Source organism: Scleropages formosus, chromosome 3, assembly GCF_900964775.1.
Source record: "Scleropages formosus chromosome 3, fSclFor1.1, whole genome shotgun sequence".
Taxonomy (NCBI): Eukaryota; Metazoa; Chordata; class Actinopteri; order Osteoglossiformes; family Osteoglossidae; genus Scleropages; species Scleropages formosus.
The window spans coordinates 3,707,350-3,720,426 of NC_041808.1; the positions used below are offsets into that span (position 1 = coordinate 3,707,350).

The 13,077-nt window shown below is 42.0% G+C and overlaps 1 protein-coding gene across 4 annotated transcripts; it reads right to left on the minus strand.

Annotated features, from left to right (window-relative positions):
* Positions 1-59: 59 nt before the first annotated feature.
* LOC108924687 (proline-, glutamic acid- and leucine-rich protein 1-like) lies at positions 60-12,761 on the minus strand. Of its 4 annotated transcripts, XM_018736229.2 has the most exons (6): positions 12,607-12,759; positions 11,868-12,039; positions 9,352-9,594; positions 2,978-3,337; positions 2,320-2,487; positions 60-1,175 (listed from the first exon to the last, which is right to left on the minus strand). In XM_018736229.2, the coding sequence occupies exons 1-6, from the start codon at positions 12,648-12,650 to the stop codon at positions 1,149-1,151; spliced, it is 1,014 nt and encodes a 337-aa protein (XP_018591745.1). In that variant the 5' UTR covers positions 12,651-12,759; the 3' UTR covers positions 60-1,148. The 4 variants fall into 4 exon arrangements, with proteins under 4 accessions (XP_018591745.1, XP_018591741.1, XP_018591742.1 ...); XM_018736225.2 differs by lacking the exon at positions 60-1,175 and having other exon boundaries at positions 1,826-2,487; positions 12,607-12,761; XM_018736226.2 differs by lacking the exon at positions 60-1,175 and having other exon boundaries at positions 1,826-2,487; positions 12,546-12,759.
* Between the last annotated feature and the right edge of the window lie 316 nt (positions 12,762-13,077).

The following is a 13,077-nucleotide window of genomic DNA, read 5'->3' on the forward strand; positions in this document are numbered from 1 at the left end:
GGTGTCCTGTCCTGGGTGTGTCCCCTCCCCCTCCAGCCTTATGCCCTGTGTTGCTGGGTTAGGCTCCATCTCCTCATGATCCTGGATGGGACAAGCGGTTCAGATGGTGTGTGTGTGTGTATCCTTGTCATCTCTGCATCACTGAACTTTCACTGCAATTTGTGTGAAGGGTGACTGTATTAAGTAACTGTTATTCATTTTTAAAATATGAGAATCAAATTCTTGCAGATGTTGAAAGTCGTATTCTGACCGATACCGATCTGAAAAGAACCCGAGTGCAATAGGAGTGGTTGACAGGTTACTATGGCAACGAAGGAACTGGGACAGCGCTGAAGTTCACCACTTCTCAGAACTACGTTCTCACTCTGAAATCAACTCAGAGAGATCATTTAGGAGATGTGCATGATAGCTTTTGCATGCAAATTTATGCACCCAAAACTACTGGGGAAGTCTGTAACTGAGCTGCCAGCGGGCAATAATGAACAAACTGAACCCCAGTTCACTTTCCGTGACCCTACGTCAAAATAACACACAATTTACACAACGTTAAATTTTTTTTTGTTTACAGTTTTAAATGGCCGCACCTGCTGCTCGTTACATCTTAACCGGTTCTGACCAGGTGGGTCCGTTGGTCAGGTTTTCATTGAGCAATTTTTTAGTTTTTTAGAGCTTCGCTGCAGCATCAGATCACCAATAAGAGGCTCCAAATTCCCACACATTTCAATATTTTACTGAGTCCTATCTCCATGACATAAGGTTATGACAAAAGAAGAATTTATTGCATCCAGTTTTAAATGACAGTCCTTGGATGATTTCCAAACATCACAATAACAAAGTTCACATGCGATTAAGAAAAATATAGATATTCTAGAATGATAATAACTGCATCGAGTAGGAAATAAAAAAGACAAAAAAGAACCCAAATTATTACAAAAAGAACTACGTGTGACACCGCCTTCATGGTGTGTATTAATGAATTTCAGCATCAAGTATCCACCACTAATACATTCAGACTCCCCATCTACAGACCACAGCGAGAGATGTGATGTTCTGCATGCTCAAGATGAATGATGAAAATGAAGGGCTAAACTATTTCGCAGTCTTCAGCGCCAGGATGCAAAATCACAAGACAGTGTTATCCATGATGTTCATTCATCCTCTTTTTTATCTTCTTCCTGAAAAATTAAAATGACGACTGTTTCAAGCGCGCTTTAAAATTCATTTCAGAAGTGCAGCTATAGACTTTGCCAAAAATTCCTGATATGCAGCATGCTTTTAAGAAATGTGTCACGTTAAAAGCAAACTCAAGATTCAGATAACTACTGGTTACACCACAGAGAAGCTCTATTTCCTCACTCCATTGTGCCTTGTTGAAGGTCATGACTGGTACTGAACCAGCAAGTGAAATGGACTCTTTCCACACCAGACTGTAAGCTGCCACATCCTGAACGTCTTCCTCATTTTGTGGTTTACTGTGCTTTCATCTCCACACAGTGCAACATGGGACAGCGATGCATTCACTAGATCATGGGAACTGCTTGAATAACTGCACTCCTCAAAGTCCAATATGAGCTCCTATAAATTTGTCTTTGTATTGCGACATTTTTTGTGTGGGGAGTGCACTTCCTTTAAAAAACCCCTCAGCACTTAAAGAACGGTAAAGAAATAGCCAAGGGGCTGAAGATTCCTTCTGAGAGTCTGTTTAGAAGTAACTTCTGGAATAAAGTGTTTTATTCCATCCATTCATTATCATTATTCTTTGTCCACTGCAGGGTCATGGTGATCCAGACCCTATTCCGGAGGCATAGGGTGTGAAGCAGGGTACAGCCGGGACAGGACGCCAGTCCATCGGGGCAGTCAAATAGAATGTTTTATTTTTCAAATGATTTAATGATTTTTGAGGTTTATTCAGTCATTTCTTTGAGTTCACTGTAAATTGATATGATTTTATCACTGCAGCAGGAAAGCATTCACACACACTCCATAGTCAATGGTGTAAAACTTTAATCTGACAACTTAGTTTGCCAAAGAAAAAAGTTAGTTCAAAATTAAGTTCAACTAGGTAACCTGGCGCAAAGGCAAAAATGCTCAGAAATCTGGGCTGGAAAAAGAGAGTGAGCTGGAATAGAATGACAAAGTAGCACTGTTATGGCAATGATCAGATAGAATAAATAATTAAGAATGTGAAAAAACCTGCATTAAAGCACAGCTAATTAAGAAGAACCAAGGAATAAGATTTATGCACCACGATAAAAATCTACAATATGAGTGATGTGTGCATTGAATTCGGAGAAATGAAAAGGGTCTTATCTCTCTAACCTTTTCCTTGACATGTTCATCAGGAGATGCTCGAACTTCCTGAGAGATCTCTGCCTCCTGCTGGGGCCCCTCGTCTGATCCGACAACATCATCTTGTGGTTCCGGCTCGGGTTCGACTGGTACGGAAGGAACCTCTTTGCTTGTTTCGGGTTGAATTCTCTCCCTCTTCTGATAATCAGCGTGTTAGGGAGGTACAGAAACAACAAAAACAGGAAAGTAAAAAAGTGCAGAGTCAAAGCTCTCTCCTCTGTCAACTATCTACTCATCTCCCTGATTTGAAAATTTCGTACCAAGTAGATGAGATGGGGTTTGTCTCTCGTTAATCACCTCCAGATCCCTATCGGCACCTGCACTAAAATGTTAACTACGGTTTAGTGCAGTAAAGCCGCTATGTCTGTAATGTGTGTAACGGTCTTGTGATGGACCGGTGTTCACTGCCTCACGCCCTACACTTCTTGGATAGACTCTGGGCCTTTAGGACCACACACTGAGTATTTGATTATTGATGATTGATGGAATTTTTGGAAACATGAATGACATTTTCTCTGCTGTTGGTAAAAACACTCATACTTTTAGCTCTGGATCCTAATAATTTTGAATCAGTGACAAAAATCTGCGTTAAGATGCTTGTGTCTGTCGGAGCAACGGGCACCATCACCTTTTCTCCTCCCTCATCAGCGGCAGCAGACAAGGACTCTTGGCCTTCCTGCTGGAGTTCAGCTTGGACCACCCCTTCTACTGGGGCCTTTGGTTCCAGATCTGGTTCTGCTGGTGTGAGCTGAGCTCTTTCACTCACTTCTGTTCCACTTATCTCCAACATGTCTCCCACCTCCTCTTCTGCTTCGGCCTTTGATTCCAGATCTGGTTCTGCTGGTGTGGACTGAGCTCTTTCACTCGGTTCCGTTCCACTCATCTCCAACTTGTCTCCCACCACCCTTTCTGTTGCGGCCTTTGGTTCCAGATCTGGTTCTGCTGGTGTGGGCTGAGCTCTTTCAATCGCTTCCGCTCCACTCGTGTCCTGATGATAAGATAACACTTTATTGTCTTATGACAATAAGACAATATTGAAGTTATGATAAGAAGTTATTTAGCAAGAAACAGGTTTCAGTACAATCACAGCCTCAACAGAAGACAATAAACTATAAGTGGCTTCACCTTCCAGGTAACACCTCTTGAGTACCCAGAGCTGGTCTCAGCACCAGTCCTTTTGGGCTGGCACTGGTGCCACACACGGCTCATTTCTCTCTTCTGAAGATTTCTGGTTTCTTAACAATACTCCCACTACCGAGGATCTGGGGAAATATCTTTACCTCCAGCTATGTAACCTGGAGCACTTGATCCTTTCCCAATCCCCAGCAAAAGTACTTGGTGGTGCCTTACACAAGGGGTCCAAAATCTAACTCTCTCTCCCCTCAAAGCTGTCAAATCTCTACCAGCATTCATTTTTTTTTAAGGATCAGAATGGACTACCATTCTAATCCATAAAAAGATTCTGAAAAGGACTACTTTGAGATTCTAAAAAGTGTCTGCTACCTTGAGCTGTCCAACTTGACAGTAAACATCTCTCCTTTCATCACTTCCACTATTAAAATCTTTATTCAATAACTAAAAACATATGGTACATCACACCTTGCCTAAAATATATCCAATTAAATTTAATAAAACACCAACCAATATAAATATTTAATGACGAATACTTCAATAAATACATACCCCAAGTCTCAAACAGAAAACAGCTAAAAGGAGACCTACCGACAACTCCACCGCTCAAGAAGGGCCTGAAACCCATCTTTTTCGGACCCATTTCTCTCCTGATCTCAAATTTAAATGAGTCTATTTGAGGTACTTGAGGGATGTGAACCAGCAACATAGTGGAATCACACAAACACGCTGTGCATCAATAATGTTGCGTCTCTGTCTAAAGCTCTTTCTTTGTTGTTCGTGCGCTTGCTGGAAGCAGCGTGAGGCGAGCACTGTCAGCCGAGACAGAGTCTAAGGGACGATGGAATCCCTATTTAATGTGTGTTCGATCCTCAAAATTTCGTCAGATGCCGAACTTACGTGTTGTGTGTATAGCTCAATTGCACCTGCTGATATTGTTGATAAGTTCACGTGCTCAAAATGTATAGCAAATAAGTTGCGGAAAGGCCGCGACTTAAAAGAGCACATAAAAAATTTGACTTCTGTTTGTGAGACGGAAAGCTGGTTGGACTTGGCATGCCCCGCCGCCTCCATGGTGTCAAACTCAACATCAGACCTTTGTGACCCCAGTACAGTTCACGAGAGTCCTGGTACCCCAACTGCAGTCATAGCGACTATGTTACTGGGAGGAGGAAGTGGAACCAAGCTACATGTAAGCCACGAGGTCCAAGTTCCGGTTCTCCTGTCCGAACTCAAATAGCTATGTGCTTAGAAATAATGATAATAATAATAATAGTAATTAGTTGGAGATAGCTGGAGATTCAGCGGTTTGGAATGATAAGGTTCGAGGGCTTGAAGATTGAAGTGTAAAAACGGAGGCGTTTCCTGCGCGCATGTACGCGCGTCCGACATCGAGGATCGTGTCAGTTCTCTGTCCTTCAACCAGTGACGTCACTAGAATTGGTGTCACCCAGTGCGGTAACTCACGGTGTGACCCCCCACGGACCTCCTCCCGTACCAGACCATACAGAATCCTCAGTCAGTATCCGTAAGACAAAAAAATAGAGAGAGAATGAGAATCCGTAATGTTTTTTTGTACTAATGTTTTTCGGAAATTCAAATTGTACTTCCCGTATTATCACTGAATGTAATGGTAATAGTAGTGACGTAAACAACTAGCAAAATAAAAATGACACCTTTAAATTAAATTACAATATCATACGCGCAGCCTAATGTTTACATTATGTATGTACAGTTTCATGGTTAAAGTAAAAATTCGGTGAGAAAACAACAGAATTCCAAGTAACGTTTAAGAACTACGTTAAAATTGTGTATTTTAACATCATTATTTTCACAAATACTAATTACCACAATTCTGTAGCTAAAACGCCAGAAAATGTGACAAAATCGGCGACTATATATATAAAAACAGCAGCGGCGACGAAAACAAGAGCGCGCGCCCGTAGCGCGTGCAGACGAGACCACGTGATTCGAAGTGTCGCTGCAATTGGGTAATAATGAGAGCTGTGGGCGGAGCTTATTGGAAGGTTCAAAGTGTCAATGAGCGCAAAGTTTTATCCATGTAGGTTTATTGATACATATGAGCTGGGCTTTATTACGGAAGCTGTTTTTGTTCTTATAAGTACCTACAATTAAAAATAAAATAAAAATAATACATTTCTGCTAAAACAGTACACAAACATTTTATAGACAGTCATGGTGTCACCCTACCGTCCGCGCCCCCCGCACCCACCACTGCAGTAAGTACACAGTACATCCAAAAATAGGTTATTAAGACCGTGGCGTTTAACTCACTGGGAACGGCGACAGGAGAGCTTGCACCGGTAACCTAGAATATATTAACAAATAAACACGACTCAACTGATCACCGCCGGAAAATAGTCTGAAATGCTGTGTCTGTTAAATTCTCTCACTAACTGTAAGTTGTTTGGTAACTTACTATTAATACAAATAAATAAATCCCATCCTTATTTCTTACCAAAATCTGGCTCGATGACTCTGATACACTCCGCTGGTTGAAGCCGCTACAGACGGAGTGAGTATTCTTGATTGGTAATTTTGTGCCATTGAATACTCTGGCTTACTAGTTCTACATTACCTGATGATTTTTCAAAGTTAATGCATTTACACTTGAGTTACCAATTTTAAACAGGGGGGCAATTGTGGGCAAGTGCATAACTGCAGGTAGGATTCGAACGTGTGACCTTCGGGTCCAAGGCAGCACCTCTAAGCACTGTACTACCAATTAGCGAGGGTGTACAGAACGTAGACCGTAACTCGTAATTTTCGGTGTAGCTGTTCATGTAAATATAATTCCTGGTTCAACCCACTCGACTCGTGTTATAAATGGTATTCAGCTAAACTGCATGTTTCTGCTCCGTTTCGTTTGTGTAAAAAATATAGAAAAGCACTCTTTTTTTCTGTCTGTGCTGTGGAAGTTTCTGTCACCAAGACAAATTCCTTGTATGTGTGAACATACTTGGCAATAAAGCTCATTCTGAGCACTTTTAAAGTCTCTGTTACATTGACATTTATTTATTTAGTAGATGCTTTTTTTTTTTTTCTTCAATGGATAGTATGTAGTGTTATCAGTCCACAAACCTTAATCACCAAGGTGACTTACACTGCTAGATACACTACTTACAATGGATCACTCATCCCTACATTAGTGGAACACACACACTCTCCCTGACACTCACATACTACGGGGGGAACCTCAGCAGCATGTTGTTAGACTGTGGGAGGAAACCCCTGCAGACACAGTGAGAACATACAAACTCCACTGAGCAGGGATCAAACCCACATCCTCTTGTGCCAACCAAGTACTGTAAGGCAGCAGCTCTACTTAGTGTGCTACCATGCTGCCCCACATGCTTAGACCTTCACTAAAAAAACTTGATATAGACCTATCTGTAATATACCATTTTTATCCAAAATTTTGGGAAAGATTGTAGTTTCCCAAATTGTAAAATACTATACATGTACCACAGTAATCATATTATATTAGAAGAATTTCAAGTTGGTTTCCACCCTGGTCATGGCACTGAAACAGGCCTCACCCATGTTGTTGATATTCTCATCCTGTTTGATGCTTGTCATACCCTCATTTGTGTTTTTACTAGACTTGAGTGCTGCATTTGATAGTTGACCATATTATCTTACTCAGTAGACTCTGATCCCAGGTTGGGCTAAGGGGCACTGTTCTGCAGTGGTTCCTTTTGTATTTATTTAACTGTAAAATCTGTACTAAAATCAGATGACTGTATCCCTTCTTTCTTGTTTGTGGTTGACTATGATGTGCCTCAGGGCTCTGCGTTTGGTCCATTTTTGTTCTCACTGTGTATGTTAGCACTGGGTGATATTCATAAGCATAATATTAGCTTTTACTCATATGCTGATGACAGTTATGTTTTGTTTAAGCCTGATGACCCATCTCATACTGTATTTTGTCTTTAGCAAACTGTCACAAATATAAAATTATGGATGATTAATATATATATTTTTATCTGTGAATACTAGTAAAACAGAGGTTCTTGTGATGTTGCTGAAACCCTTGACACAGTCATGTCAATATTTACCACCCAGCTTCACGTGTACAAATATGTTAAGGACTTTCGTGTTTTGCTGGATAGAAACTTGTTATTTGTCTCTCATGTTGCTACATTGACTGGGCCGCACTTCCGTCATCTGCAAAATGTAGCAAGATTATGGCAATTTTTATATAGACAGGAGGCTCAAAAATTGGTTTGAGGCCCCGGGGGGGGGGCTTATTATAACACTGGTAAATTACTGCACTGGCTTCCAGTTAAGTTTAGAGTTATAAACTAATCTCTATACTTGTAAAGTCTTACTTTTGAAAAATAAGACTATAATGCCATTGCTCCATCTTACCTGTGTGAGATTGATTTTTACGATCCAGAACGTTGCATTTGTTCATTGGATGTGGGTTACCTTAAAGTACCTGTGATCAATAAAATCTCTGTAGGAGGGTGTGCCTTTCACTATAGAGAGCCTAAACTTTGGAAGAGTCTGCCAGTTATTGTCAGGAACGCCCCATCTGTCTCAGCCTTTAAATCCAGGCTTAAGACTTATATGTTCACTGTGACATCCATGACCAATGAAACGCCTGTTTGCTGTATTGTCTTTTATGCTATATAAAACTCCCTAATCTTATTATGTCAACTGTTTCTTTCTTGTTGAGCATTGTTTCCCCAGGATGAGACCTGTGGATGCCGGCTGTGATACCAGCACTCCATGCTAACAGAATCTGATGACTGCATGTCATGGTGAACGAGGCATGCCTATGTGAACCCAGGACACAGAGTTATTAGCACTTGGCAACAATGTTATGAATACCTGTAAATTGGCTTTAAAGTCTGTTTTAATTCTAGAATGCCCAGGAGGGGTGGGAAGCAACTCACACTTCGATCCTACAGAGGTTTTTTTTTCTCCCTTACCTTTCTTTCGATTATAAGGTTTTTTTTTTGTTAGTTTCCTTCCTTAATATATAGCCAACCGTTGATTTGTATTATGCTTCTGATCCTTGGTTCAGTGCTCTGTTGCTGTGAAAAGAGCACTCAATAAAAATAAATTGAAGTGAATTAAATAAATGTAAATGTAAACCATGGGATGGGGTCTCCCTGCTAACCTGGAGGAATTCACAGGAATGTTTTGGCCAGGAAAATGTGTAGAGATGTGACACCTGAAGAAGATACTCTACATGAGCATGAGAAGTAGCAAAATGACCACCACCAGTGGACCCCCCAGTCTGCTTGAGCATCCAGGTTCAGATCACAGTGGAGAAGTACTAAAGTTGAGGATGATCAGGTTTTTGTAAGCAAGTTTTACAAATTAAGCAGGTCACCGGTGAGCTAGTAACTTTCAGCAATGTCAGCCCCAGATGAGGGTAGCGAACGAGATTAACATCAAGATGAACACATTATCAGCCCCTTCTGAGTCTGAGGTTTCTTGTTTTTGCGGCTGGCTCTATCTGCAACTTCTGGCCTTCACCGTGCATTGCGCCCCAACTGCGTGGAAAGGCTTGTCTACAATCAAACTGTGGTCACAGAGAAAACATGATTTTTGTTTTTCTTCAGACGTGTGCATTAGAACTGATAAGGACAGAACGCAGTGTACTATCATGCTGCAGTTTTTTCTAGTGTTTTTTTTTTTTAAAAAAACATCTTCAGCATAGCAGAACAGCTTCCTAAGCTGAGACAAAGTAATACTTGATGGGGTGTCGTGTTTAACGTAAACATGAGAAGACAGGAAAATTATAAATAAAAACATGTCGGTTTTGCAGAAAATCAAAGCGAAGTGTTAACTACTGAACAACTTTAATTCCTTATAACAATGGTCTCAGGTTCAAACCTCGGGCTGCTCCTGAAGTTCTTCGACCTTCTCCTGAAGTTCTTCGACCTTCTCCTGAAGTTCTTCGACCTTCTCCTCAAGTTCTCCGACCTCCTCCTCAAGTTCTCCGACCTCCTCAAGTTCTCCGACCTTCTCCTCAAGTTCTCCGACCTTCTCTTCTTCCTCCTGCTTCTTGCTCAGGTTCTCTGCTTCAGCAATGGCCCTTTGCTGTTCCTCTTCCAGCTGTGCCTGGTACTCTTTCCTCTGCAGAAAACAGGTAAACAGGCAAACAGTTATTTACAAGCATGTTACATCTACAACCGTTTTGACAGTTGGGTCAGGTCTCTTGGGGTGATGGAAATACTAATGCGCAGCTTAGTAGCACTTACAACTCAACCTCTCCAAAACAGAGATCCTTCACCTCCCAGCTGGCTCATCTTCCTCTTGTGAATTCTCTATCAAACTGGACAACCCATTTTGCCTACCTCCTCAGCTAAGAGTGGATTGACTCAGGTCTGTATTTCTCTCAGCACGTTGAAGCCACCATCTGGACCTGCAGATACATCCTGCATAACATCTGCAGGATCTGTCCTTATCTAACAAGGAACTCTGCACAACTACTTGTCCAGGCCATGGTGATATACTGCCTGGACTACTGCAACTCTCTGCAGTTCGAGTTGTGTTTGACCTGCCAAAGCGTTCCCACATTTCCCCCCCTCCTCATCTCTCTGTACAGACATGCGTCACTTAACAATGGGGATTTGTTCCGAGAAATGCGTCATGAGGTGATTTCATTGCTGTGCAAACATCATAGAGTGTACTTAGACAAACCTAGATGGTACAGTGTCAATCATAGAGTGTATATATACAAACGCAGATGGTATAGCCTTGATCATAGAGTGTCCTTATACATTTACATACTTAGCAGACACTTTTCTCCAAAGCAACTTACAATGGATACTGGGTAGCGTTACCAGCCCACACACCTTATTCACCAAGGTGACTTACACTGCTGGATACACTACTTACAATGGGTCACTCATCCATACATACATCAGTAGAACACATTAGCTCTGTGTCACACACACTATGGAGGAACTGAAGTCTTTGGACTGTGGGAGAAAACTGGAGCACCCAGAGGAAACCCACACAGACGTGGGGAGAACATGCAAACTCCACACCGACTGAGCAGGGATCGAGCCCACCTTCTCTCACACCACCCAGGTGCTGTGAGACAGCAGCACTACTTGATGTACCACCGAGACGCCCAATGGCCTAGATGGTATAGCCTTGATCGTGGAGTGTACTTGTACAAACCTAGATGGTATAGCCTTGATGCAGTCCAGAGACGCAGTAAACATGAGATTTGTGACACTGCTGCCGCCATAACACAACATACTGTTTTACAGTTTAGTGCAGTAGGTTTGTTTACAGCTGCACCACCACAAACATCTGAGTAACATGTTGCACTACAACGTTACAACAGCTATGACCGCTGCAAGTCGATAACAATTTTTCAGTTCCATTATAATCTTATGGGACCACCGTCGTATATGCAGTCAGTCGTTAAGCGAAACGTCGTTAAGTGGCGCATGACTGTATTGGGTTCCTATAGCTGCCCGGATCAAATGTAAGACCCTGGTTGTGGCCTACACCCTAACCAGACTGCTACGCTCCTCCACCTCTGCCCATTGGTGGTCCCACGCACGAAAGGTCCAAAATCAAAAGCACAAAGGTTTTCAGTTTTGGCTCTGTTGTGGTGGAATGACCTCCCTCACCTCTCTCACTCAGAACTGCTAAATCTCTGTCCACATTTAAAAAGGGTTTTAAAACTCACCTCTTCCATGGCCTCTTAAGTTCATGTAATGTGTAAATGCTCTATAACTTTGACATAATTTACATTTAGCTGCTGCTTTTCTCCAAAGTAGCTTACAAGGTTAAGGTACTTACAATTATTTATCCCTTTCTACAGCTGGACAATTTTTACTGGGGCAATTTTCAGGTCAGTACCCTTGCTCAAGGGTCTGGGGCTTGAGCCCTGCTTAGGGTGCCCTGCGGCAGGCTGGTGTCCCGTCCCGGCTGTGTCCCCTTCCCCCTCGACCTTGCACCCGGCATTGCCGGGTTAGGCCGCGACCCCGCTCGGGATAAGTGGTTGTTGACGATGGGTGTATGATCAGGAACTGTCAATAAACCTTTATGCAGCTACTTGTGTGATGTGCATTGGTTCAAATGGTGGAAAGTAACAAATTAACTGTACCTAGGAATCATGTGTCTGCATCTAAGTGTCTCTTTCTGCTAATGTAATGCACACATTGTATTTTCTATGAGATGTACGTTGCTTTGGAGAAGTGTTCGATAGATGTATGCAAATGTATGTAAATATATGTAAATATAAATATATGTAAATGTGACACGCAGCTTGACCGCCCCCTAGTGTTCCTAACTGAGGGACATGGTGCAGCACATCGCTCGTCCATCGTGAGCTCCTGCAGTCCTGGTCAGTTGATCAGGCAGGAGCCCCTGGCAGTAAAACTCACCTCCTTTTCATAGTTCAGGTTCTCCTTGTACTTGTAAATCCAGTGGGCCAAAAACTCAATGGGGTCCCGGGGCCGCCGCTCCAGCACCTCGGCCAGACCCTCCACCAGACACTTGCCCAGGCGGTCCTTCAGGTACTCGGAGTCCATTACCCAGGGACTTATTGAAGACACGCTGCATGAAACACAAAATATCGGCTCAGGAAAATGCGCAGCGTGTGGTTTTACTTCACTTGTCCAAGTCAGGGTCGCAGTGGTCTGGAGACTATCCTGGAAGCACAGAGCACAAGGTCGAAAACAACGTACACCCTGGACAGGACACCAGTCCATCACAGGGCAGCCACACACACACACTCATACACTACGGACAATTCAGAGTCTCCAGTCCACCTGGAACACGTGTCTTTGGCAGAGGGAGGAAACCAGAGCACCCTGGAGCTGCTACCAAAATGTAACAAATACCACATGATCAATGTTAAAAAAGCATGTACCACATGAGTAAAATTGTAATTATGATTAACCCAGATAAAAAATGCATATTTTACACTGACCAGTGTAAAAAAGCAGCATTGATTCGCTAAAAATACAAATGTAGCAGTAAATAAGACATATTAGCGGTCTGGCCGCATCATTTAGCCAACAATCAATAGTAAGTTGAATATAAAGTCATGAAATACCAACCTAATACTGTGAAAAATTCTGAACTTTCGCACATTACAACACTCCGCCGCTTCTGCCTCACCGAATGTCCACGGACAAGCGACCGGAAGCAACAATGGTCTCCATGGAAACGGTGTCACGTCGTATTCCTTCCCCCAGTGCTTCGGGATAGTGTTCACCTTATTTGAGTTGTCGAAATGTTTTTGTCTCTGGGTCGTATCGTCTTGTTCTGTTGTGTTGTTCGTTTGCGTTACTGTGTGGTTTTTTGGAAAATAAGCGTTTGTTACTGTCTGACGTCATAACAGTTTCTTATTCAATTAAAACCGCAAGTAAACAAGTAAAATGATGTTTCCGACTGTGTGTGATTGTCAATTCGTGTGAAAGCATAAATTATATTTAATATTTCTCACTTTAAGTTTTAACCATGCTTAAACGATCCTGTGAAATCCTTCGACCGGCAGAAAAAATATTTAAAAGTATTAAAAAAAAGAGAAAAATATAAATAATAATCTTTTTTATAATAATAATAATAATAATAATAATAATAAAAATA

Bases quoted from the DNA above. Each gene is read 5' to 3' on its own strand.
- LOC108924687 (XM_018736225.2), bottom strand. From the start codon at position 12,650: ATGGAGACCATTGTTGCTTCCGGTCGCTTGTCCGTGGACATTCG. The intron at 12,040-12,606 runs GTGAGGCAGAAG...TGTTTCATGCAG, and splicing joins CGCTTGTCCGTGGACATTCG to CGTGTCTTCAATAAGTCCCT. The intron at 2,488-2,977 runs GTGATGGTGCCC...GCTGATTATCAG, and splicing joins CTGATGAGGGAGGAGAAAAG to AAGAGGGAGAGAATTCAACC.